Raw genomic sequence first — 26,648 nt, 5'->3', positions numbered from 1 at the left:
TGCCTAATTAAAATACGTTTAATAATGCATGTTTTATTTTTAATCATGCCGTATTCGAATTTACAGAAATGTTTCGAGTTGTTGAAAATCAATGGTCTCTTTTTTACGGATTTCGATTCCATTGTGTCATGTAGCATTAGAGTAGGAAATTATCCTGTATTCAAGAAAAACCGTACGTTAGGCATCGCTTAAACAACCAAGAGAATAAAGAAGCGTTTTTAATGAGTAATTATTCCCTTTGCTTTTAACATTATGCAATTTATTCTATATATAACATTATGTTTTTCTTTCCAATAGTAACAATAAATTTAAAAATTATTTTGATATACAGGGTGTCGCAGGTCAGGTCAATAAAACTACAGGGTCTTATAAGAAATTGAATGTGGAGAAAAAAGTTCCTATAAACATAGGTCCGGAAACGTTTTGCGCAGAGTTCGTCGAAAGACGTACGAACGAAGCGCAAAGAGTAAAAAAGAAATAACGAAAAGGCTGCTCGTCAAAAGAAGAAGTATTCTATAGCCCAGGCATCGACGATGCTGCGTAAGTTAAAACATAATTTCATTTAACAATTTATCCACAGCATGCAGCTATTATTATAGCGTTTTTCTTACGCAGCTAGGAACTGCGCTTAGCACTAGGAACTGGTGCGCACTCAGTGCACATTAAACCCGTCGTACACAAATCAACGTAAAGTGTATATTTAATATAAACGGGTTAAGTCACAAAAGCCTCAATATTCTTTATTGTACTGTTTGGTAAAATATGTATTGGCTATTTTGTCAATCAAAAAATTTGCATTTTATTTTAAATATTGAAGATTAAATCAGTGTACAACGGCTTTAATGTGCACTAAGTGCGCACTAGTTCTGCCAATGAAAAACGCTATTACAGTGTCACTGTCACGTAAAACTTTAAACGCAATTTTCACGAAACAGTTTTAAAAATCGGTACCAGAAATATCTCGGAAACTATAGTAAACCGATTTGCATGAAATTTTTTACAGTTACTCTCAATACACAATAGTACTAAAAAATTCGAACTTGTAAAATAAATAAATAACTAATCGTTATAAAATTTGCGAAAAACCTCTGTGAACTGATTTGTAGACAATTATGGTAAACATTTGTGTCAAATATGAAATTAACCGAATAATGTTCTCAAGTTATCGTTACGGTACAGTTTAAAAAAATGTTATTCTAAAAATCGGACACAATGATGTTAATACTCACTATAAAATACAATTTTCTATACCAAGATATTGTGTATATTAAATGTACTTGATAAACATATATAACAACAATTTCATACTTCTATTAATTTATAACTTTTTAGAATTCGCGACCCAAATTTTTCCTAATTTTTATTTCTGTCAGAGTCCTATAATCCCTTAATAGTGGGAAACATTGGTTGCATCGCATTGGTTCTATAAATGTTAATTGAAATAAGCAATAACTGACATTTTGGATAATCGCGCGCTCAATCTTTCGTGAAACATTTATACAATAATATAATTTAAAAATTAAATATACTCTCTAAATTTTTTCGAGTGAAATATCACTTCTACTCGAGTGGAAATTCACTCGAGCAAAGAGTGAAAAATGGAACATATCTTATCGAGTGAATATGACTCGATTTATCGAGTGATTAGATCACTCGCGCGCTCGAGCGAAATTTGACTCGTGTATTTGAGTGAGAACTTGCACTCGATTAGTGCCTTCTTCAGGTGTCTGATTTTGCTGTTCGCTCGTTCTTAGAGTAAAGTTTTACTTAAAAGGCGAACAGGTTTCCTAAGTCTCACCACATAGTATTTCCATCTGTTATTTTAAAACGTTGGTTAGGTTAATTTGCTAAGGCCCGGTTGTTCCAACCTATTGGTAAACTAACTAATAGTTAGTTTAAGGAAAAACGAATCGGGAAGCCGCGAGTTGCGGTCGCGCGCGAGGAAGAGGCTCTTCGTCAGTATCAGGACACGATACACGACGATCCCATCCACGGGAAGGCGTCGCGAAGCCGTCGCGGCTACGATCTGTGCCCGCGGAATCACCACCGTGCGAGCATGACCGCGACGTCGATGACGAGCCTGACGGTGAGCACCCGGGTGTACGAGGGTCAGAAGCCGGGCATCTCGGGTCTGTGGAAGGCCGTCAAGGTCTTTCAGCAACACTACACGGACAACTTCGTGCAGGCGATACTGGATGCCCTGGGCGATCAGCTGACCGGCTGCACCCTCGTCGTCGGCGGCGACGGACGGTTTTACGGGAGGCCTTAGCAAATTAACCTAATCAACGTTCTAAAATAATCACGAAAATAATAGATAGAAATGTCGTGTGGTGAGGTTATATCAACCTTAGGAAACATGTTCGTCTTTTAACACGATATTCACAAAATCCACGCACTAATATCCACAATTCTTCGAAATCTTTAGGTATAAACACAAATATACATCACGTAAGCCCGACATTAAAACACGTCACGTCTCTTGCGCGGGCTACGCAACTGACAATGAGCCATTCGGTTCAAGTAAATTTTCACTCGACCCGAGTTGCTCGGAACCAGCGTACCACAATTCACTCCGACACTTCGAGAGAATAATTAAGATTATTTTCACTTTATAGTTCGAGTCACAGATTTCACTCGAATCGAGTGAAAATAAGTGTAAAGTCACTCTGTGAAGAGTTGATAGTGCATTCACTCAAGCCAAGAGTCAAATTTTCACTCGAAAATATTTAGAGAGTATGATAAACTGAACTTTTAATAAAAAAATTTTTTTTATTTTTTATATTAATAGTAGCTCACATATTTAAGAATAAACATGGCTACCAAATGTTAAAATTTTTTTGAAATGGTATAGCACTGATATATTTTACACGCAAAGAACTATATATACTAAACTAAAATCTGGGGATCGATCATGTATCTTTTCCTCTAAGACGGAAACGAGAAAAGTGAAAAGTTTATCACTTTTTATTCAACGCCAATAGAAAAAGATAGTTACATAAAACTTTTCACGTTTCCGCTCTAAGGAAAAAGTTACATGATCGCTACCCAGAACTCGACTCACTCTATTCGAGAAGAAAAGGGGTTGAGCGAGAAAGAGAATTGCGGCCAGCTGTCCTTTTTTGTTGGGCTGTGATCAGTAATTCAACCTATAGCATTAGGGGCTGCACACAATGAAAGGAATAGAGAACAGGGAACGGGAAATAGGGAACAGGAAACAGGGAACAGGGAATAGGGAATAAAAGGACAGTTTAATATTAACATATGCATTATTCACATATCGGGCATGCAAAATATAAAATAAAATTTTATTACTGTTTTTTAACGCTATTTATTTGTTCGTCTATTCTATGTTAATAAATTACATAAGTTAATGAATTTCATATATTAATATTGAACTGTTCTCTACTATTCCTTTTATTGTGCGCAGCCCCTTAGAGTTGCAGTATAAGTATACACAGTAGAGAGACTGAACTTTTTTGGTGCAGGTAATAAATTCTATCCTACCAGGAATATGGCGGCCTGTATGTATGACAAAGAGAAAGATACTTCTCTCTCTTTCTCTCTTAAGCGCTCGTACAGCTCAGAAAATGGCGACGAGTCCGTGACCTGGTACCCATTACATCAAAGGTGCCGACGCTCAGTGTCACTACAATATGTACTTATACTAGGGTGCGTTCAGGAATTACGTTTAGGCGCACATAGGTAACTCTAATGCTATAGTGTACGTAACTATAGCTTAGAATTACCCAGGTTAAATTTTTGAATGCAGCTCTGTGTTAGAGTTACCTAGGTGTACCTAGGCGTAATTTGAATGCACCCCTGCTGTACTTTACGACAACAATTGAATACCATTGACCAATCAAAAGTCTGCTAAATAGAGGGAGGACGGTCGCAAAGCAACCCGTCTTTATCTTCTCGTGACCCAGGCGCTAGCTAGGATGGGAATTCACATTCCAGTGTTGTATATAGTTCTATGGCTTAATTTACACCGTAGAAACTCTTGATACGGGTATCAAGCTAATGCGGACTAAGCGTTAGATACGTTTCTGTTTATATCGACCGTGTTAAATCATATTAGTGATTTTTTCAAGACGTTTTTCAATTTCGATTACGTATACAATGGGTATGTATCAAGCCAATCAGACAACACATTAAGAATGCATTTGATACGCGTATCAACTTAGTCTGATACAGGCTGTTCTCGAGTATCGTACCATTCTGATACTCCGTTGTTTACATCGATCGTACCAATGGATTTAGTCCTAATATAATACTTGGTATGCGTATCAAATGCTTGGTGTAAACAAGATTTACACGCTTAAACTTAAGACGCCCTGGTAAAAATTACCGTTAGAAACGGAAAGAAACGCATAGTAAAACAGTCAGAAACGGATAGAATGCATGTTCTACTATGACGTTTTACTATGCGTTTCTTTCCGTTTCTAACGGTAATTTTTACCAGGGCGGTATATAATCATATGTGTATGCTGGATATTCACTTGTCTGCCTATGCATATTGAGTTTTTATTTGTATATTCGATTTCATGTACAATTAAAATTTTAAAGCAAAAAAATCATTAACAAGAATTCATGGCAAAATCAAAAGGCTGATAATTGCGATCATATCCAAAATTAAACTATACACGGGTCCAGAAGTTTTAATTTTAACACACATCTAGTACGACACTTTATTTCAAAGTATTTAACCTTTTTGCTATGGTGGCGTTGGCCGAATAGCGATTATGAGGTACGGCAGCATAAGCCGCCAGCACTGTTTTAACTCGTTGCATTAAAGATATATAATTTTTCAAGCACAAAAGTAAAACGGGATTTACATAAGTACAAAATTATATTTTAAAATTATATTTCATTATTATTTTAAACTTCGTATTTAATATACGCTACAAGCAAAGTTAGTACCAATACAGCTATGCCGGCTATAGAGCCGGCGCTAGTATCTACGAATGTCACATGGATGCCGGCTACAGACAACATTATAGGAGCAAAAAGGTTAATGCTTATGGGAAATAAGGATGACATTTAGTAAAAAATGCCGAGCAGGTTGGTTGTGCTAAGAACAATATTTATACAAAATGCAAATACGTATTGTAAAGTACTCAATGTACGTTGTTCCATAGAATAGATTTTTAAATTAAAGTGATAAATAAATACGACTTGGAGATTCTTCACGAATTTACAATTTAGATGAAACGAAAACCATGACAGTTCAAAATAGTGGAAAGATAATTGCTGAAAAAAGTTTCAAAGCTGTGTGTAAAATCAAAAGTGTGGAAAAGGGAGTTCTTGTTACAACATGTTGCATTGTCCGTGCTGATGGAAACTATATATTTACCACCTGTTTTGATATTTCCTCGGGTGAATTACCGCGATCACATGCTGACTGGTGCTCCGCCTAACTCGTTGGGTCTGGCCAATCCATCAGGCTGGATGACCAATAAACTTTTTGTTAAAACAATACAGCATTTTATACAATTTTCATATAGCACGAAGGATAACTTATCACTTTTGATCTATGACAACCATAAGAGTCAAATAAGTTTAGAAGTCCTTGAGTTAGCAAAAGCAAATGGTGTCTACTCTGTCTACATTTTAACGCTACCTCCGCATTTATCACACCGGATACAGCGTCTTGATGTTGGTCTATACGGTCCATTCCAGAAGTTTTACAATTCTGCTATTGATTCATGGATGCTGAGTCACCCGGGCAAAACAGTATCAATTTATGAAGTAGCTAATTTTGTCGGCATAGCCTTACCACGCGCTATGGCACCAAATAACATTATCAATGCTTTTAAAAAGACAAGAATTTTTCCTTAGGACCCACATGCATTCAGCGATGAAGATTTTAGTTTTGGAACGGCCTTTCCATCAAGTGTGACAACAGAGGAAACTGACAACGTAGCAGGTCCATCACAATCTTCTTTACAATAAGTAAATGCTGTAGCAAACGACTCATCAGGCACGCCATCGAGAATGTCTGTAGCAAACGATTCATCAGGCACGCCATCGAAGATATTAATAGATAAAGATTTACAGTCAACGGCACAAGAAAAAGAAGCAGCTGACGAGGTCCCAAGCCAGTTTAAAAGTCCCGCAGAAATTAGAGGCTATCCAAAGGCAACACAAACGAGAATGTCGCGGAAATTGAACGGCACGTCGTCGTCGTCGTCGGGCAGGTTAATTCAAATGGATCCTAATGTCGTGCCACCTCGCAAACGCATCCTGCGAGAGCTGGAGAGAGTCTCGTTGGAGGATCAGGCGTCCAAGAGGCATCAGTATGGAACTATAAAACGTAGACAGCAGGGAAGCAGCAAAATTTTTACTGATTCTTTGGAGAAAAAAAACTTAGTAGAAAAAAAGAAAAAACAAGAAGAAATGGAAAATAAGACACGAAAGAGAAAACCAAAAAAGTAAATAGACGTTCTTACAGTTATTAATAAAAGAGTTATTAATAAATTAGATAAAGGAAAGAGTATAAACGTTTATGTTTTTTGTTTGTAAAAGAGTTTGAACATTTGTTTTGTTTGTAAAAGAATGAGCATTTATGTCTTTTGTTTCTAAAATGTTATTTTTGATCAAAGAAAACATGTCAGAAAAAAGTTTTTCTTCCAGATAATAATATTTCAATAGTGGGTAGTTCGGATATCTTGTCTGTCCTGTAAAATCTTGAACAGTGTGATAAAAAATATATAAAATAAAATATATTTTCAACTTTTGTAACATTTTGTTACATCTTGGTCAATTATTAAACAGAAAATGACGATCAAATCTAACGAGATAAAATCATTATCGTCATAAATAAAAACAACCGTTCATAAATTTCATAAGTAATCTTGCGTGTTTTTCTAGACTGCTTTTATTTTTCTCTAATAAAATCTTCTTATTAATAAAATAAAACAAGGAGGCAAAAATAAAAATAAAATAAAATAATAAAATAATATCAACATTTAATTCTCTAATAAATTATTTAAGCATCTTTTAACAAACAATAAAATACATTATATATTTTTGTTGCTTCTCTCACAATCAGTGAGATACTTTCGACGTTTCAGTTTCTAAGACTGCATTTACAACAGATATCAGAGCTCCAACATCCGGCCTTGACCTTTTTATTCCACGTTTATTACTCTAGCTGTCAGTAAAAATGGAAAAATTGTAGTTACACAAATAACTAACAGTTATATAAAGATAACAATCAGCTAATATAAACTTTTAAAAGCGTTCCAAGGTACATCAACCGTCATGTTCCATAGATACATAGAAATCAATTTCTAATAAAAAATTAGTTAACAGCTTATGGGTTATAAATAAAATTATAAATAATTTACTATATTATTCTACATATTTGACACATTCTTACTAACCTTGGTTGATAACTATAATATATCTTTATTATAAAAAATTACAAAAATTACAATACAAATCTCAATAAATTTATTTTACGCGTTATAAAATACAAAAGTCGATATAACTTACGTGTAAATAATCGCAACGACTCAAAACTACATATTTAAAGAGATTATCAAATAACTCAACAATTAGTACTATAAACTATCGCCAGATGCAAACACTATTCGATTATGACAGTGTTCCAACGTATGTACAGCTGCACCCAAGGTACAGCACCTTCCCCTACTTGTAAAAAAGGAGTGATATCCGTACAAAATATTTCTTTTTCAAAAAAAATTAATAAAATGCGCAACAATAAAGTGTACGTTCTACAAAGAAAATTTTTATTGAAAAAAATTTTGACCTATAAATTTGGTCATATAATTTCATTTGTGCTTCTTGCTACAAAAACAATTATACCCGAAGGTTTGCATCAAGTGAATAAGATAAATTAGTAACATCTGATTTTTTAAATAATGTTTCTTTATTATACTTGTTGTGTACGTGTTCTAAAAAAGAACAACTTTCGGGTATCATTGTAAATATTTTAAAGAAATCAGATATTACTGATTTATCATATCTGCTTGACGCAAAAATTCTGATATTATTGCTTTTATAGTTAAAAATACAATAAAATTATAACATCAAATATTATTTAAAAAATTTAGTCTATAATGAGTTTGCATAGAGCACGTACATTCGGTTATTGGCGTTATTTTCCTTTTTTAGAAAAATGTAACTTTTGTAGATCTGTATGTGATCTGGTAGTAATTAGGAAAATTTAAAATATATATCCTTATAAACATTTAGTATAATAAAAAGAAACTATACCTCTTGTTGACCTTTGTGAAAAATTCTATAAGCGCTTTTTAAGGCGCTCATTGTAACACAATTTAGTATCAGAGATCTGTATTACAGAACGGTTATAATGGCACCGAGAAGAAAACACAGGAAGTTGTGGAATTATTTCGAGGATTTAAAACCCCTGCTGGTAAAGTGCACAACCTGTAAAAAAAAAATTAAGGTATCTCACCCAGAAAACTGCATAACAACAATGAGAGTACACTTAAGTAAACATGGAATATTTCTCAATAATGACACTTGCACACTACCTGACGACTTAAAACAATATTACTCGGAGTTATCGGGATATAAGGCAAAATGTAATGATTGCGGCAAAACATTATCCTTCTTAACAAATATTGGAAATTTACGAAGACATTTAAGAAGATATTGCACAAGAATCCTGAGTCGAGATGAGTAAATACACAATCAAAAAATTATTAAAATACTAAAAATTATTAAATAAATGTAATGATAAAACAATCAGTAGCTAAAAAAATGGAGTAAATAAAGGTTTTTATCGGGGCATCCATATAATATTTATATGCAATTTTGATCATAAATGTGCATGTACATATACCTGCGTTTTTTACTTTTTTCTTTAAATATATTTTTGAAGATCTGTACGCGATCTGATACTTATGCAAATTTTAACTATATATCCATATAAACATACATTCTACTAAATTAAATGTGTCTTTATGACCTTTGTAAGAAATTCTACAAACGCTCGTTGATGCAATTGCTGTACCACATTTAGTATCAGACAATCTATATTACAGGACGGTTATAATGGCATCGAAAAGAAAACGCAGCAAGTTTTGGAATTATTTTGAAAATCTGGAACCTTCGCTGGTAAAGTGTACGACCTGTAAAAAAAAAATTAAGGTAGGACACCCAACAAACTGCATAACAATAATGAGAGCACACTTATTAAAAAAACATGGAATGTCTTTCGATGATGACACTCTCACACTACCTGACGACTTAAAACAATATTACTCGGAGTTACCAGGATATAAGGCAAAATGCAATAATTGCGGCAAAACACTATCTTTCTTAACAAATACTGGACATTTACGAAGTCATTTAAGAAGACATTCCACAAGAATCCTGAGTCGAGATGAGTAAGTACACAATAAAAAAATTATTAAAATACTAAAAATTATAAAATAAATGTAATGATAAAACAATCAGTAGCTAAAAAAATGGAGTAAATAAAGGCTTTTATCGGGGCATCCATATAATATTTATATGCAATTTTGATCATAAATGTGCATGTACATACACCTGCGTTTTTTACCTTTTTTTTAAAATATATTTTTGAAGATCTGTACGCGATCTGATACTTATGCAAATTTTAACTATATATCCATATAAACATACATTCTACTAAATTAAATGTGTCTTTATGACCTTTGTAAGAAATTCTACAAACGCTCGTTGATGCAATTGCTGTACCACATTTAGTATCAGACAATCTATATTACAGGACGGTTATAATGGCATCGAAAAGAAAACGCAGCAAGTTTTGGAATTATTTTGAAGATCTGGAACCTTCGCTGGTAAAGTGTACGACCTGTAAAAAAAAAATTAAGGTACCCCCAACAAACTGCATAACAATAATGAGAGCACACTTATTAAAAAAACATGGAATGTCTTTCGATGATGACACTCTCACACTACCTGACGACTTAAAACAATATTACTCGGAGTTACCAGGATATAAGGCAAAATGCAATAATTGCGGCAAAACACTATCTTTCTTAACAAATACTGCACATTTACGAAGACATTTAAAAAGACATTCCACAAGTATCCAGGGTCTCGACAATGACACTCTCTCACTACCTGACGACTTAAAACAAAATTACTCGGAGTTACCGGGATATAAGGCGAAATGCAATAATTGCGGCAAAACACTATCTTTCTTAACAAATACTGCACATTTACGAAGACATTTAAAAAGACATTCCACAATAATCCAGAGTCGAGATGAGTAAGTACACATTCAAAAAATTATTAAAATACTAAAAATTATAAAATAAATGTAATGATAAAACAATCAGTAGCTAAAAAAATGGAGTAAATAAAGGTTTTTATCGGGGCATCCATATAATATTTATATGCAATTTTGATCATAAATGTGCATGTACATACACCTGGTGCGTTTTTACCTTTTTTTTAAATATATTTTTGAAGATCTGTACGCGATCTGATACTTATGCAAATTTTAACTATATATACATATAAACATACATTCTCTACTAAATTAAATGTGTCTTTATGATCTTTGTAAGAAATTCTACAAACGCTCGTTGATGCAATTGCTGTACCACATTTAGTATCAGACAATCTATATTACAGGACGGTTATAATGGCATCGAAAAGAAAACGCAGCAACTTTTGGAATTATTTCGAGGAATTGAAACCTACGCTGATAAAGTGCACGACCTGTAAAAAGGAAATTAAAGTATCTCACCCATCAAGATACACAAAAATAATGAGAATGCACTTAAGTAGACATGGAATATTTCTCAATAATGACACTCTCTCACTACCTGACGACTTAAAACAAAATTACTCGGAGTTACCGGGATATAAAGCAAAATGTAATAATTGCGGCCAAACAGTATCCTTCTTAACAAATACTGGACATTTACGAAGACATTTAAGAAGACATTCTACAATAAGAATCCAGAGTCGAGATGAGTAAGTACACATTTAAAAAATTATTAAAACACTAAAAATTATAAAATAAATGTAATGATAAAAGAATCAGTAGCTAAAGAAAATTGAGTGAATAAAAGTTTTTATCGGGGCATACATATAATATTTATATGCAATTTTGATCATAAATGTGCATGTACAGAAGGCGTCATTGATGCCTTCCACCTGAAGCATAGTACATGTAACGTGCACTATAGAAATCCCCAGAACACAGCTAGGAAGGCATTAATGACGCCTTTTGTTCACCTGGTTCGTTTTTTACCTTTTTTTTAAATATATGTTTGAAGATCTGTACGCGATCTGATACTTATGCAAATTTTAACTATATATCCGTATAAACATACATTCTACTAAATTAAATGTGTCTTTATGACCTTTGTAAGAAATTCTACAAACGCTCGTTGATGCAATTGCTGTACCACATTTAGTATCAGACAATCTATATTACAGGACGGTTATAATGGCACCGAAAAGAAAACGCAGCAACTTTTGGAATTATTTCGAGGAATTGAAACCTACGCTGATAAAGTGCACGACCTGTAAAAAGGAAATTAAAGTACCTCACCCATCAAGATGCACAAAAGTAATGAGAATGCACTTAAGTAGACATGGAATATTTCTCAATAATGACACTCTCTCACTACCTGACGACTTAAAACAATATTACTCGGAGTTACCAGGATATAAGGCAAAATGCAATAATTGCGGCAAAACACTATCTTTCTTAACAAATACTGCACATTTACGAAGTCATTTAAGAAGACATTCCACAAGTATCCAGGGTCTCGACAATGACACTCTCTCACTACCTGACGACTTAAAACAAAATTACTCGGAGTTACCGGGATATAAGGCAAAATGTAATAATTGTGGTAAAGCAATATCTTTCTTAACAAATATTGCACATTTACGAAGACATTTAAAAAGACATTCCACAATAATCCAGAGTCGAGATGAGTAAGTACACATTCAAAAAATTATTAAAATACTAAAAATTATAAAATAAATGTAATGATAAAACAATCAGTAGCTAAAAAAATGGAGTAAATAAAGGTTTTTATCGGGGCATCCATATAATGTTTATATGCAATTTTGATCATAAATGTGCATGTACATACACCTGGTGCGTTTTTACCTTTTTTTTTAAATATATTTTTGAAGATCTGTACGCGATCTGATACTTATGCAAATTTTAACTATATATCCATATAAACATACATTCTCTACTAAATTAAATGTGTCTTTATGACCATTGTAAGAAATTCTACAAACGCTCGTTGATGCAATTGCTGTACCACATTTAGTATCAAACAATCTATATTACAGGACGGTTATAATGGCACCGAAAAGAAAACGCAGCAACTTTTGGAATTATTTCGAGGAATTGAAACCTACGCTGATAAAGTGCACGACCTGTAAAAAGGAAATTAAAGTATCTCACCCATCAAGATACACAAAAGTAATGAGAATGCACTTAAGTAGACATGGAATATTTCTCAATAATGACACTCTCTCACTACCTGACGACTTAAAAGAAAATTACTCGGAGTTACCGGGATATAAAGCAAAATGTAATAATTGCGGCAAAACAGTATCCTTCTTAACAAATACTGGACATTTACGAAGACATTTAAGAAGACATTCCACAAGTATCCAGGGTCTCGACAATGACACTCTCTCACTACCTGACGACTTAAAACAAAATTACTCGAAGTTACCGGGATATAAGGCAAAATGTAATAATTGTGGTAAAGCAATATCTTTCTTATCAAATATTGCACATTTACGAAAACATTTAAAAAGACATTCCACAATAATCCAGAGTCGAGATGAGTAAGTACACATTCAAAAAATTATTAAAATACTAAAAATTATAAAATAAATGTAATGATAAAACAATCAGTAGCTAAAAAAATGGAGTAAATAAAGGTTTTTATCGGGGCATCCATATAATATTTATATGCAATTTTGATCATAAATGTGCATGTACATACACCTGGTGCGTTTTTACCTTTTTTTTTTAATATATTTTTGAAGATCTGTACGCGATCTGATACTTATGCAAATTTTAACTATATATCCATATAAACATACATTCTCTACTAAATTAAATGTGTCTTTATGACCTTTGTAAGAAATTCTACAAACGCTCGTTGATGCAATTGCTGTACCACATTTAGTATCAGACAATCTATATTACAGGACGGTTATAATGGCACCGAAAAGAAAACGCAGCAACTTTTGGAATTATTTCGAGGAATTGAAACCTACGCTGATAAAGTGCACGACCTGTAAAAAGGAAATTAAAGTATCTCACCCATCAAGATACACAAAAGTAATGAGAATGCACTTAAGTAGACATGGAATATTTCTCAATAATGACACTCTCTCACTACCTGACGACTTAAAACAAAATTACTCGGAGTTACCGGGATATAAAGCAAAATGTAATAATTGCGGCGAAACAGTATCCTTCTTAACAAATACTGGACATTTACGAAGACATTTAAGAAGACATTCTACAATAAGAATCCAGAGTCGAGATGAGTAAGTACACATTCAAAAAATTATTAAAATACTAAAAATTATAAAATAAATGTAATGATAAAACAATCAGTAGCTAAAAAAATGGAGTAAATAAAGGTTTTTATCGGGGCATCCATATAATATTTATATGCAATTTTGATCATAAATGTGCATGTACATACACCTGGTGCGTTTTTACCTTTTTTTAAAAATATATTTTTGAAGATCTGTACGCGATCTGATACTTATGCAAATTTTAACTATATATCCATATAAACATACATTCTCTACTAAATTAAATGTGTCTTTATGACCTTTGTAAGAAATTCTACAAACGCTCGTTGATGCAATTGCTGTACCACATTTAGTATCAGACAATCTATATTACAGGACGGTTATAATGGCATCGAAAAGAAAACGCAGCAAGTTTTGGAATTATTTTGAGGATCTGGAACCTTCGCTGGTAAAGTGTACGACCTGTAAAAAAAAAATTAAGGTATACCCAACAAAATGCATAACAATAATGAGAGCACATTTATTTAAAAAACATGGAATGTCTTTCGATGATGACACTCTCACACTACCTGACGACTTAAAACAATATTACTCGGAGTTACCGGGATATAAGGCAAAATGCAATAATTGCGGCGAAACACTATCCTTCTTATCAGATTTTAGAACATTACGAATACATTTACGAAGACATTCCACAAGAATCCTGAGTCGAGATGAGTAAGTACACATTCAAAAAATTATTAAAATACCAAAAATTATAAAATAAATGTAATGATAAAACAATCAGTAGCCAAAAAAATGGAGTAAATAAAGGTTTTTATCGGGGCATCCATATAATATTTATATGCAATTTTGATCATAAATGTTCATGTACATACACCTGGTGCGTTTTTTACCTTTTTTTTAAAATATATGTTTGAAGATCTGTACGCGATCTGATACTTATGCAAATTTTAACTACATATCCGTATAAACATACATTCTACTAAATTAAATGTGTCTTTATGACCTTTGTAAAAAATTCTACAAACGCTCGTTGATGCAATTGCTGTACCACATTTAGTATCAGACAATCTATATTACAGGACGGTTATAATGGCACCGAAAAGAAAACGCAGCAAGTTTTGGAATTATTTCGAGAAATTGAAACCTATGCTGATAAAGTGCACGACCTGTAAAAAGGAAATTAAAGTATCTCACCCATCAATATACACAAAAGTAATGAGAATGCACTTAAGTAGACATGGAATATTTCTCGACGATGACACTCTCTCACTACCTGACGACTTAAAACAATATTACTCGCAGTTACCGGGATATAAGGCAAAATGCAATAATTGCGGCGAAACACTATCCTTCTTATCAGATTTTAGAACATTACGAATACATTTACGAAGACATTCCACAAGAATCCTGAGTCGAGATGAGTAAGTACACAATCAAAAAATTATTAAAATACTAAAAATTATAAAATAAATGTAATGATAAAACAATCAGTAGCTAAAAAAAATGGAGTAAATAAAGGTTTTTATCGGGGCATCCATATAATATTTATATGCAATTTTGATCATAAATGTGCATGTACATACATACACCTGGTGCGTTTTTTACCTTTTTTTTTAAATATATGTTTGAAGATCTGTACGCGATCTGATACTTATGCAAATTTTAACTACATATCCGTATAAACATACATTCTACTAAATTAAATGTGTCTTTATGACCTTTGTAAGAAATTCTACAAACGCTCGTTGATGCAATTGCTGTACCACATTTAGTATCAGACAATCTATATTACAGGACGGTTATAATGGCACGGAAAAGAAAACGCAGCAACTTTTGGAATTATTTCGAGGAATTGAAACCTACGCTGATAAAGTGCACGACCTGTAAAAAGGAAATTAAAGTATCTCACCCATCAAGATGCATAAAAGTAATGAGAATGCACTTAAGTAGACATGGAATATTTCTCAATAATGACACTCTCTCACTACCTGACGACTTAAAACAAAATTACTCGGAGTTACCGGGATATAAAGCAAAATGTAATAATTGCGGCGAAACAGTATCCTTCTTAACAAATACTGGACATTTACGAAAACATTTAAGAAGACATTCTACAATAAGAATCCAGAGTCGAGATGAGTAAGTACACATTTAAAAAATTATTAAAACACTAAAAATTATAAAATAAATGTAATGATAAAAGAATCAGTAGCTAAAGAAAATTGAGTGAATAAAAGTTTTTATCGGGGCATACATATAATATTTATATGCAATTTTGATCATAAATGTGCATGTACAGAAGGCGTCATTGATGCCTTCCACCTGAAGCATAGTACATACATGTAACGTGCACTATAGAAATCCCCAGAACACAGCTAGGAAAGCATTAATGACGCCTTCTGTACACCTGGTTCGTTTTTTACCTTTTTTTTAAATATATGTTTGAAGATCTGTACGCGATCTGATACTTATGCAAATTTTAACTATGTATCCGTATAAACATACATTCTACTAAATTAAATGTGTCTTTATGACCTTGGTAAGAAATTCTACAAACGCTCGTTGATGCAATTGCTGTACCACATTTAGTATCAGACAATCTATATTACAGGACGGTTATAATGGCATCAAAAAGAAAACGCAGCAAGTTTTGGAATTATTTTGAGGATCTGGAACCTTCGCTGGTAAAGTGTACGACCTGTAAAAAAAAAATTAAGGTACACCCAACAAAATGCATAACAATAATGAGAGCACACTTATTAAAAAAACATGGAATGTCTTTCGATGATGACACTCTCACACTACCTGACGACTTAAAACAATATTACTCGGAGTTACCGGGATATAAGGCAAAATGCAATAATTGCGGCAAAACATATTCCTTCTTATCAGATTTTAGAACATTACAAATACATTTACGAAGACATTCCACAAAAATCCTGAGTCGAGATGAGTAAGTACACAATCAAAAAATTATTAAAATACTAAAAATTATAAAATAAATGTAATGATAAAAGAATCAGTAGTTATAAAGAAAATTGAGTGAATAAAAGTTTTTATCGGGGCATCCATATAATATTTAAATGCAATTTTGATTATAAATGTGCATATACACCTGGTGCGTTTATTACCTTTTTTTTTTAAATATGTTTGAAGATCTGTACGGGATCCGATAATTATGCAAATTTTAACTATATATCCATATAAACATACATTCTACTAAATTAAATGTGTCTTTATGACCTTTGTAAGAAATTCTACAAACGCTCGTTGATGCAATTGCTGTACCACATTTAGTATCAGACAATCTATATTACAGGACGGTTATAATGGCACCGAAAAGAAAACGCAGCAAGTTGTGGAATTATTTCGAAGAATTGAAACCTACTCTGGTAAAGTGCACGATATGTAAAAAAGAAATTAAAATATCTAGTTTATCAACAAGACGCATAAAAATAATAAGAGCACACTTATTAAAAAAACATGGAATATCTCCTGATGATGACACTTTACTACATGACGACTTAAAACAATATTACTCGCAGTTACCGGGATATAAGGCAAAATGTAATAATTGTGGCAAAGCAGTGTCGTTCTTAACACGTATTTCATATTTACGAGTACATTTAAGAAGACATTCCACAATAACCCAGAGTCGAGATGAGTAAGTACACATTCAAAAAATTATTAAAATACTAAAGATTATATAAAATAAATGTAATGATAAAAGAATCAGTAGCTAAAGAAAATTAAGTGAATAAAAGTTTTTATCGGGGCATCCATATAATATTTATATGCAATTCTGATCATAAATCTCTCTCGTATCTCTCAAATCGTAATAATGATTATTTTTTAATTATTTCGCAAATATAATTTAAATAGATATGAATCGCTTATTTTCACGTTTTTTCATATATTATAGATATAAACAATTCAGAAATTTAGATTAAATATTTATTTGTTTGACATTAGTATTGCAGAAATTCGAGGTAGATGTATAAAATGTACAATTTATACATAGTTCTTATAGATATTTAAATTGAATACCTCTATTTAATAAAATCTATATAGGACAACTCCCAAATCTGCCATCCACTGATTACGTAGATGAATAATAGTTAATAAATTAATAATAATTAATAAAAGTTTCTGTTAGACAACAATCAACCGTTCTTTGTAGTATTTGAATACACGTTGTAGGCCTACAAATGTCAGCATAGTGATATTGTTTATTTGTTATCTTTGAGTTATTATTGTATATGTATATAGCACCAATCTAATTTCTGACATATTGTACAATTCTTCATAAGAACATCCTATCATTTTAGACCGTTTTAATTGGTGACCGTATCCGTTTTATGTTTAAACACGTACTCATTAAGACAGCCTCTATTATAAATTATATATTAGGAAAACGTCTATTTCAGGCGACGTATATAAACAATAAATAAGTAAAACGCGACGGATATAATATACAATCAAATTAACGTACAAAATATTATAAGTTTAATTAGTCCACTTTACGGTCAGGACAAAATTTTGATAGCCTAATGAAATTGTTCGTGTGAATATATGTATATTTCTTTATCTCAACTAAAGCTGGAATAGAACAATTACGTTAAAATAGCGATTTATCCTAACTTAATTTTAAATCATATATTGTGTTTTACTTATCTATTAATTATTATATATTCAGTCTAGACATTAATTGCTTGAAATTAGCATTACAGAAGTTCGATGTATAAAACATTTTCTCTCTCTTTTTTTGTTTTTCTTCCTCCTACTCACTTTCACTTATAAAATTTCACTCCATTACCAATAAGAACATAATAATAGCATTAAGTAATACATACAGTTGTAATATTTTAATAATTATTACTTTTTTCTATTTTTAATCACACCACTTTTCGATACAGACCAAGCATTTCAAGTTTAGCGGATGATAATGTGGGTCCTTCTGCACGCCGTCAAGGTCAAGATACATCTGGTTTGCTCGTTCAGTCATTTATTAAAGAAACGACAGAAAAAACAGGCGCACTTAATGAGTAATTATTCGATTTTCTTATATCACAATATAATATAATGTCTTGATATTTAAATTAATTCTTACTCTTTTGCAAGAAGGTTAAAGTTACAACGTTAATATTTTAAATAATGCCATTTCTAATTGCACCGTATTTCAATGCAGATCAAGCACTTCAAGTTTAGTGGATTATATGGATCCTAGTGCGAAACGTCAATGTGGAGAACTATCTAGTTTGCCCGTTCAATCATTTAGAGAAACGATAGAAAAAACAGGCGCTCTTAATGAGTAATTATTCGTTTTGCTTTATATCATACAATATAATAATATCCTAATATTTAAATATTTACTCTTTTGCAAAAGAATAACTTACAACGTTAATGTTTTAAATAATTCCATTTTTAATTACTCCATATTTCTATGCAGACCAGGCACTTCAATTTCAACGGATTATAACACGAATTCTACCGCAGAATGTCAAAGTCAGGAAACAGTTGATTTGGATCCTCAAACATGTAAACAATCGAAAAAGGATACAAGGGCATGTGATGGGTAATAATTTGACATTGTCATGACAAATCGACCATTGGCTTTTTTCGTCAGATTAGTCATCAAAACTTTTCGACCATGGCTTTTGGTCTTTTTAAATTGATGTACTTTTGATACTTATATATAATACATTAAAATAGAGTTGCTCCCTAATTTGATTGATATCATATCGATGTTTCACTTATCTATTATAATCATAAATTCAGTCTAGACATTAATTGATTGACATTAGCATTACAGAAATTCGAGGTGTAAAACATTCTCTCCCTATCTCTTTCTTTTCCCTCCTCCTACTCACTCTCACTTACAAAACTTCACTCCATTACGGTTCACCGTCAATAAGTACATAGTACAGTTGTAGAATTTTAATGATTATTATTTTTTTTTTAATTTTAATCACACCACTTTTTTATGCAGACCAAGCAGTTCAAATTTAGCGGATAATATTATAGATCCTTCTGCAGACCGTCAAAGTCAAGAGACATCTGGTTCGCTCGTTCAATCATTTATGAAAGAAACGACAGAAAAAACAGACGCACTTAATGAGTCACTATTTTCTTATATCACGCAATATAATAATGTCTTGTTATTTAAATTTTTACTCTTTTGCAAAAGTTATTTTGCAAGAGAGTAATTTATAACGTTAATATTTTAAATAATGCTATTTCTAATTGCACCGTTTTTCAATGCAGACCAAGCACCTCAATTACAACGGGTTTTGATACGAATCCTACTGCAGAATGTCAAAGCCAAGAATCATCTGGTTCGTCCGTTCAATCATTTGAACAAACGAGAAAAGAAACAAGCACACTTGATAAGTAATTATTCAATTTTTGAATATTATACAATGTAATGATATCCAAATATTTAAATATTAAGCTCTCTGCACAAGTATATAACTTACATATGTGAAATTTTAAATAATTATATGGTCCACTTTTATTTTATTTACAAATTTATACATCGAAAGTTTTGCATTTTCATGATTCCCATGTACTTGTAAAAAGGGGTGATAATCGTACAAAACAGGCTTATTTAGGCGATCACTGTACTACATTTAATATCAAATTATATGTATTACAGAACAGTTATGGTACCGAGAAAAAATCGAAGCAAGTTGTGGAATTATTTCGAGGAATTGAAACCTACGCTGGTAAAGTGCACGACCTGTAAAAATGAAATTAAGATATCTCATCCAAAAAATTACATAACAAGAATGAGAATACACTTAACTAGACATGGAATATTTCTCGATAATGATATTCATACACTACCTGACGACTTAAGGCAATATTACTCGGAGTTACCGGGGTATAAGGCAAAATGTAAAGATTGTGGCAAAACATTGTCTTTCTTAACATGTATGAAAAATTTAATAAAACATTTAAGAAGACATTCCACAATAAGAATCCAGAGTCGAGATAAGTAAGTACAAATTCAAAAAATTATTAAAATACCAAAGATTATAAAATAAATGTAATGACAAAACAATCAATAGATAAAAAAATTGAACGAGTAAAAGTTTTTATCGGAGCATCCATATAATATTTATTTGCAATTTTGATCATAAATGTGCATATACACCTGGTGCGTTTTTTATTTATATATTTTTTTAAATATGCTTAAAAATTTGTACGCAATCTGATAATTAGGCAAATTTTAACTATATATCCGTATAAACATACATTCTACTAAATTAAATGTGTCTTTATGACCTTTGTAAGAAATTCTACAAACGCTCGTTGATGCAATTGCTGTACCACATTTAGTATCAGACAATCTATATTACAGGACAATTATAATGGCACCGAAAAGAAAAGGCAGCAACTTTTGGAATTATTTCGAGAAATTGAAACCTACGCTGATAAAGTGCACGACCTGTAAAAAGGAAATTAAGCTATCTCACCCATCAATATACACAAAAGTAATGAGAATGCACTTAAGTAGACATGGAATATTTCTCGACGATGACACTCTCTCACTACCTGACGACTTAAAACAATATTACTCGCAGTTACCGGGATATAAGGCAAAATGCAATAATTGCGGCGAAACATATTCCTTCTTATCAGATTTTAGAACATTACGAATACATTTACGAAGACATTCTACAAGAATCCTGAGTCGAGATGAGTAAGTACACATTCAAAAAATTATTAAAATACTAAAAATTATAAAATAAATGTAATGATAAAACAATCAGTAGCTAAAAAAATGGAGTAAATAAAGGTTTTTATCGGGGCATCCATATAATATTTATATGCAATTTTGATCATAAATGTGCATGTACATACACCTGGTGCGTTTTTTACCTTTTTTTTAAATATATGTTTGAAGATCTGTACGCGATCTGATACTTATGCAAATTTTAACTACATATCCGTATAAACATACATTCTCTACTAAATTAAATGTGTCTTTATGACCTTTGTAAGAAATTCTACAAACGCTCGTTGATGCAATTGCTGTACCACATTTAGTATCAGACAATCTATATTACAGGACGGTTATAATGGCACCGAAAAGAAAACGCAGCAAGTTTTGGAATTATTTCGAAAATCTGAAACCTTCGCTGGTAAAGTGCACGACCTGTAAAAAAGAAATTAAGGTACACCCAACAAACTGCATAACAATAATGAGAGCACACTTATTAAAAAAACATGGAATGTCTTTCGATGATGACACTCTCACACTACCTGACGACTTAAAACAAAATTACTCGGAGTTACCGGGATATAAGGCAAAATGTAATAATTGTGGTAAAGCAATATCTTTCTTAACAAATACTGTACATTTACGAAGACATTTAAGAAGACATTCCACAAGTATCCAGGGTCGAAATGAGTAAGTACAAATTCAAAAAATTATTAAAATACCAAAGATTATAAAATAAATGTAATGATAAAGGAATCAGTAGAATCATCTAAAGAAAATTGAGTGAATAAAAGTTTTTATCAGGGCATCCATATAATATTTATATGCAATTTTGATCATAAATCTCTCTCGTATCTCTCAAATCGTAATAATGATTATTTTTTAATTATTTTGCAAATATAATTTAAATAGATATGAATCGCTTATTTTTACGTTTTTTCATGCATCATAGATATAAACAATTCAGAAATTTAGATTAATATGCTTATTTGTTTGACATTAATACTGCAGAAATTGGAGGTAGAGTGTTTCCTAAGTAATTACACAAACTTGAAGGGGATATTCTTTGGCTAATTTTAAGAAGAAAAGGTCCTCTAAACATGTGTCCTAAACTACTTTATTTTCAAAATACAGAATGTCAAAGTTGTAAAGAAGAAAATGAAAATTTCGAATATCTGGAAAACGTTTAAAGACATTTTATTGAAATTTGGTATGCGTATATGTGGTATTAAGAATTATATTCCAGTACCAATGAAAAATTATTAAATCTACCTGGGGCGTGTGTCTTTGACACCATGTGTTTTAAAAACTAAGTAGTTTAGAACACATGTTTATAAAACCTTTTCTTCTTAAAATAAACCAAGGAATATCTTCTTCAAACTTGTGTACTTACTTCGAAAATATGCTGTATAAAATGTATGATTTATACATATATAGTTTTTATTTAAATTCAGTATTCAAATTAAATAGCTCTATTTAATAAAATCTATATAGCACAACTCAAATATGTCATCCACATATTACTTAAATGATTAATTAATAAAAATTTCTATTAGCTAACAATCAACGGTTTTTTATAACATTTGAATATACGTTATAGATCTACAAATGTCAGCATAGTGATATTAATTATTCGTTACCTTTGAGATTATTATTATATATATATAGCACCCCAACCTAATTTATTCTGGCATTACTTACAATTTTTCGTGAAGACATTCTATCATTTCTTCATCTCATCTAAAGCTAGAATAGATCAATTACGTTAAAATAACGTTTCACCCTAACTCAATTTTATATAATATCGTGTTTCACTTATCTATTAATCACAAATTCAGTCTAGACATTAATTATTTGACATTAGCATTAAAGAAATTCGAGGTATAAAACTTTCTCTTCCTATCTCTTTCTTTTTCTTTCTCATTCTCATTCTCACTTACAAAACTTCACTCCATTAGCGGTTTACCGCCAACAAGTACATAATAGCATTAAACAATATGTACACTTGTAGTATTTTAATAATTATTACTTTTTCTATTTTTAATCACACCACTATTCTATACAGACCAAGCACTTCAAGTTTAGCGGATGATATTATGGATCCCTCTGCACACCGTCAAAATCAAGAGACATCTGGTTTGCTCGTTCAATCATTTATGAAAGAAACGACAGAAAAAACAGACGCACTTAATGAGTAATTATTTTCTTATATCACGCAATATAATAATGTCTTGTTATTTAAATTTTTACTCTTTTGCAAAAGAGTGATTTATAATATTACTTTAAATAATTCCATATCTAATTGCACCGTATATTTTAATGCAGACCAAGCACCTTAAGTTCAACGGCTTATATTATGGATCCTTCTACAGGAAAATATATTCCTCTGCGTCAAAGTCAAGAACAAGTACCATCTGGTTTACACGTTCAATCATTCAAAGAAACGGCAGAAAATACAGGAGTACTTGATGAGTAATTATTCGTTTAGTTTATATAGTACTAGCTTTTTCGCTTTTCCTTCAATAGCTCTTCCTTCTTTCCCCGAATAGTAATATTTATTCCCAAAAATTTCTTTTTGGAAAAAGGGACTTTTTTTTAGACAATTTTGTATGGAGGCTCTTTGTCCTCAGGTTCAGACCCTTTCCCAAAACCCTCTACGGTCTAACTTAGAGTATCATGAGATAGTATACCAAATTTAGTTGTTCTAATTTGAAAACTGTGAAAGTAGAATAATAATATCACAAATTAAATTGATCATCAAATTCTAAACGCAACTGATGCTAATAAACATTCTTTCTCAGCAGACCATTTCCCCTCGCTTTGACCTCTTTCCAAAACCCTCTATGGGCTGATTTATTAGATGATGTTTTTTTCTGAATAGTAATATTTACCCCAAAAAAATGTTTTTTTGAAAAAAAGAGACCTTTTTTAGACAATTTTGTATGAGGGCCCTTTTTTATTTTATTTTCTTTTTATTTTTATTTTCTTATATTAATTTATTCTTTGTCGACACCATCTTCGAAAATTTAGACAAATTTTGGTACTGGTATCCAGAAAATCAGTCCATTAATGAATTAGTAGTTCGCGGTCAGACAGACAGACATTAGAAAAATTGATTTGAAACCGGTTTCCCAAAAAAACATTTTCGTAAAAAATGAAACCATTCGTTGTCATGACGGAAAAATTAGATAAAATAAATAATTTTAACTCGTTTTCAAAAAAATCGATTTATTTCTGAAGGAGTATTTTGCAGTCTAAATATTTTTTAAAAAATTGGACACCGAAATCAGTCCACTAATGAAAAACCCATCAACACCATCTCCCAAAAATTAGACAAATTTTGGCACCGGTTTCCAGAAAATCAGTAATGTTGCGGTTCTCAAAATACGTCTACGGTTTAAGTTAGAGTATCATGAGATAGTATATCAAATTTAGTTGTTCTAATTTGAAAACTGTAGATTTGCATAGCGGACAAACATACATACATTTCCACGGACATTTCTCAAAAAATTCAAAATTTTATAAAGGAAGAACCCTTTCACCGATTCTCGCCCAATTCAATACCAACTTACCTTTAATCTTTAATAATACTCTATCCATAAAAAAAAATTAGCTTGAATCTCAAAATTTGCGGAAATCAGAACAATCACGTAGATTTTTTTAGACAGAAATTAGTAACTTTTTTATTATTAGTAATTTTTGGAATTCTATTATATTCCTCAGTTTTTTCTATCCCTATTTCATATATAATACTTTAAGGAGGTTCGATCATTACTTGTGAGTCAAAAATGCGATTGAAATAAATGTCATTACAGCTATCCCGAATTATTAGTATAATTGCAATATTAGTTTAATGAATTGTGGATGCTACTTACGTGTTATATTCTTCGTCAATTATTATTAGTGTATAGAATATTAACAAACATATACTGCGGTATGAGAGCGTCAACGACTCGGAAATCGCTTATTCTACGGTGGGACCTGAACTTTGTGACGATAAAGCCTTCAATCCACACGGTAAAGTCCGATTTTTAAAGTCTTTACACAATCCTTGATGTTTCATCTATCAAATGCTAGTTTTTCAAAGTCCTAGGAAAGCTAAGTGTGTACTAAACCACTGATAATCTACCTCGGTGCGACTTTCTCAGAAAAGTGGTCAACTTCTGAATAATATTACAAAAAAACTATACGGTCAATATTGCTCAAGTTTTGCGATTATTTGTGTAAAGTGTTTATGTAAATCATATAACAAAATTAAGGTTCTAAGTTAACTTTCGAGTATAGAAAGCTCACAAAGTGACCGGTTCTAACAATGTTGGCCAAATAAGCAATTCCCGAGTCGTTGACGCTCTCATACCCCAGTATATGTTTTGTTAATATTCTATACACTAATAATTGACAAAGAATATAGCACGTAAGTAGCATCAACAATTCATTATACTAATTGCATATAATTCGAGATCGCTGTAATGACGTTTATTTTAATCGCATTTTTGACTCACAAGTAACGATCGAACCTCCTTAAGATTTGGTTAATTAAGAAAATCTGAACAGAAAAAGTCATTATAAGTACGACTCTTTTAAAGAATTTAAAATTTTAGATATCCCGAATTTTTTTTCAAATTGGGTTGTAGCACAATGGTACATAGCCTATGTTACTCAGGAAGACATAAGCTATCCACCAGTGTAAAAATTTTTGAAATTGATTCAGTATTATATTTTCTAAGATTACCCCGAACAATGGTACAAACTTTTCCCTTTTATATAATAGTAGAGATAATATGTAATGGTAACCAAATAGTTAAATATTGATTTTTCTGCACAAGTATATTTTACAACTCTGATATTTTAAAAATAATTACTCTCTCCTTTTTATTTTTAATCACATCACGTTTCTACACAGACCGAGCACTTCAAGTTCAGCGGATTATGTTATGGATCCTTCTGCAGAACATCAAAGTGGAGAACCATGTGGTTTTCCCGTTCAATCATTTGAACAAATGACAGAAGGAACAAGCGCACTTCATTCGGATTGGTTCTATTATACAATGTAATGATATCGAACTAGTTGAAATATTGACTTTTCTACATAAATGTAACTTACAACTGTGACATTTTAAATAATTATATTGTTTCTTTTTAATTTTTAATTATACCACATTTCTATGCAGACCAAGCGATTCAAGTTCAACGTATTATGTTATGGCTCCTTCTGCAGAACATCAAAGTGGAGAACAACCTGGTTAGCCTGTTTAATCATTTGAACAAATGACAGAAGGAACAAGCGCACTTCATTCGTGTATTGGTTTTTATTATACAATGTAATAAGTACCCAACTAGTTAAATATTGATTTTTCTACACAAATATATAACGTACAAGTATGAAAATTTT

The 26,648-nt window shown here is 31.7% G+C and overlaps 1 protein-coding gene across 11 annotated transcripts; it reads left to right on the top strand.

Annotated features, from left to right (window-relative positions):
- Positions 1 to 3,838: 3,838 nt before the first annotated feature.
- Positions 3,839 to 26,648, top strand: LOC139809604 (uncharacterized). 11 transcript variants are annotated; one of them, XM_071772598.1, is made up of 26 exons: positions 3,841 to 4,123; positions 5,839 to 6,431; positions 9,036 to 9,380; positions 9,746 to 10,252; positions 10,621 to 10,965; positions 11,434 to 11,940; positions 12,310 to 12,816; positions 13,186 to 13,530; positions 13,900 to 14,241; positions 14,610 to 14,951; positions 15,325 to 15,669; positions 16,142 to 16,483; positions 16,850 to 17,194; positions 18,447 to 18,575; positions 18,719 to 18,841; positions 18,980 to 19,105; positions 19,520 to 19,648; positions 19,795 to 19,920; positions 20,186 to 20,527; positions 20,894 to 21,026; positions 21,117 to 21,235; positions 21,605 to 21,946; positions 23,322 to 23,450; positions 23,582 to 23,728; positions 26,160 to 26,306; positions 26,428 to 26,648. In XM_071772598.1, exons 2-26 carry the CDS (start codon positions 5,995 to 5,997, stop codon positions 26,501 to 26,503), a joined length of 6,777 nt encoding a protein of 2,258 aa, XP_071628699.1. In that variant the 5' UTR covers positions 3,841 to 4,123; positions 5,839 to 5,994; the 3' UTR covers positions 26,504 to 26,648. The 11 variants fall into 11 exon arrangements, with proteins under 11 accessions (XP_071628698.1, XP_071628699.1, XP_071628697.1 ...); XM_071772597.1 differs by having other exon boundaries at positions 3,839 to 4,123; positions 20,894 to 21,235; positions 26,160 to 26,351; XM_071772596.1 differs by having other exon boundaries at positions 3,842 to 4,123; positions 20,894 to 21,235.

Source organism: Temnothorax longispinosus, chromosome 3, assembly GCF_030848805.1.
Source record: "Temnothorax longispinosus isolate EJ_2023e chromosome 3, Tlon_JGU_v1, whole genome shotgun sequence".
Taxonomy (NCBI): domain Eukaryota; kingdom Metazoa; phylum Arthropoda; class Insecta; order Hymenoptera; family Formicidae; genus Temnothorax; species Temnothorax longispinosus.
The sequence above is the reverse complement of the archived record's forward strand: the minus strand, read 5'-3'. Positions and strand labels throughout refer to the sequence as shown.

What these genes read in the sequence shown, in the direction of transcription:
- LOC139809604 (XM_071772596.1), top strand. Translation starts at nt 5,995, where the DNA reads ATGTCTGTAGCAAACGATTCATCAGGCACGCCATCGAAGATATTAATA. An exon ending in AGAATCCTGAGTCGAGATGA is followed by an intron (nt 14,952 to 15,324) that starts GTAAGTACACAA and finishes TCTATATTACAG; the next exon opens with GACGGTTATAATGGCACGGA. An exon ending in AAAACAGACGCACTTAATGA is followed by an intron (nt 19,649 to 19,794) that starts GTCACTATTTTC and finishes TTTTCAATGCAG; the next exon opens with ACCAAGCACCTCAATTACAA.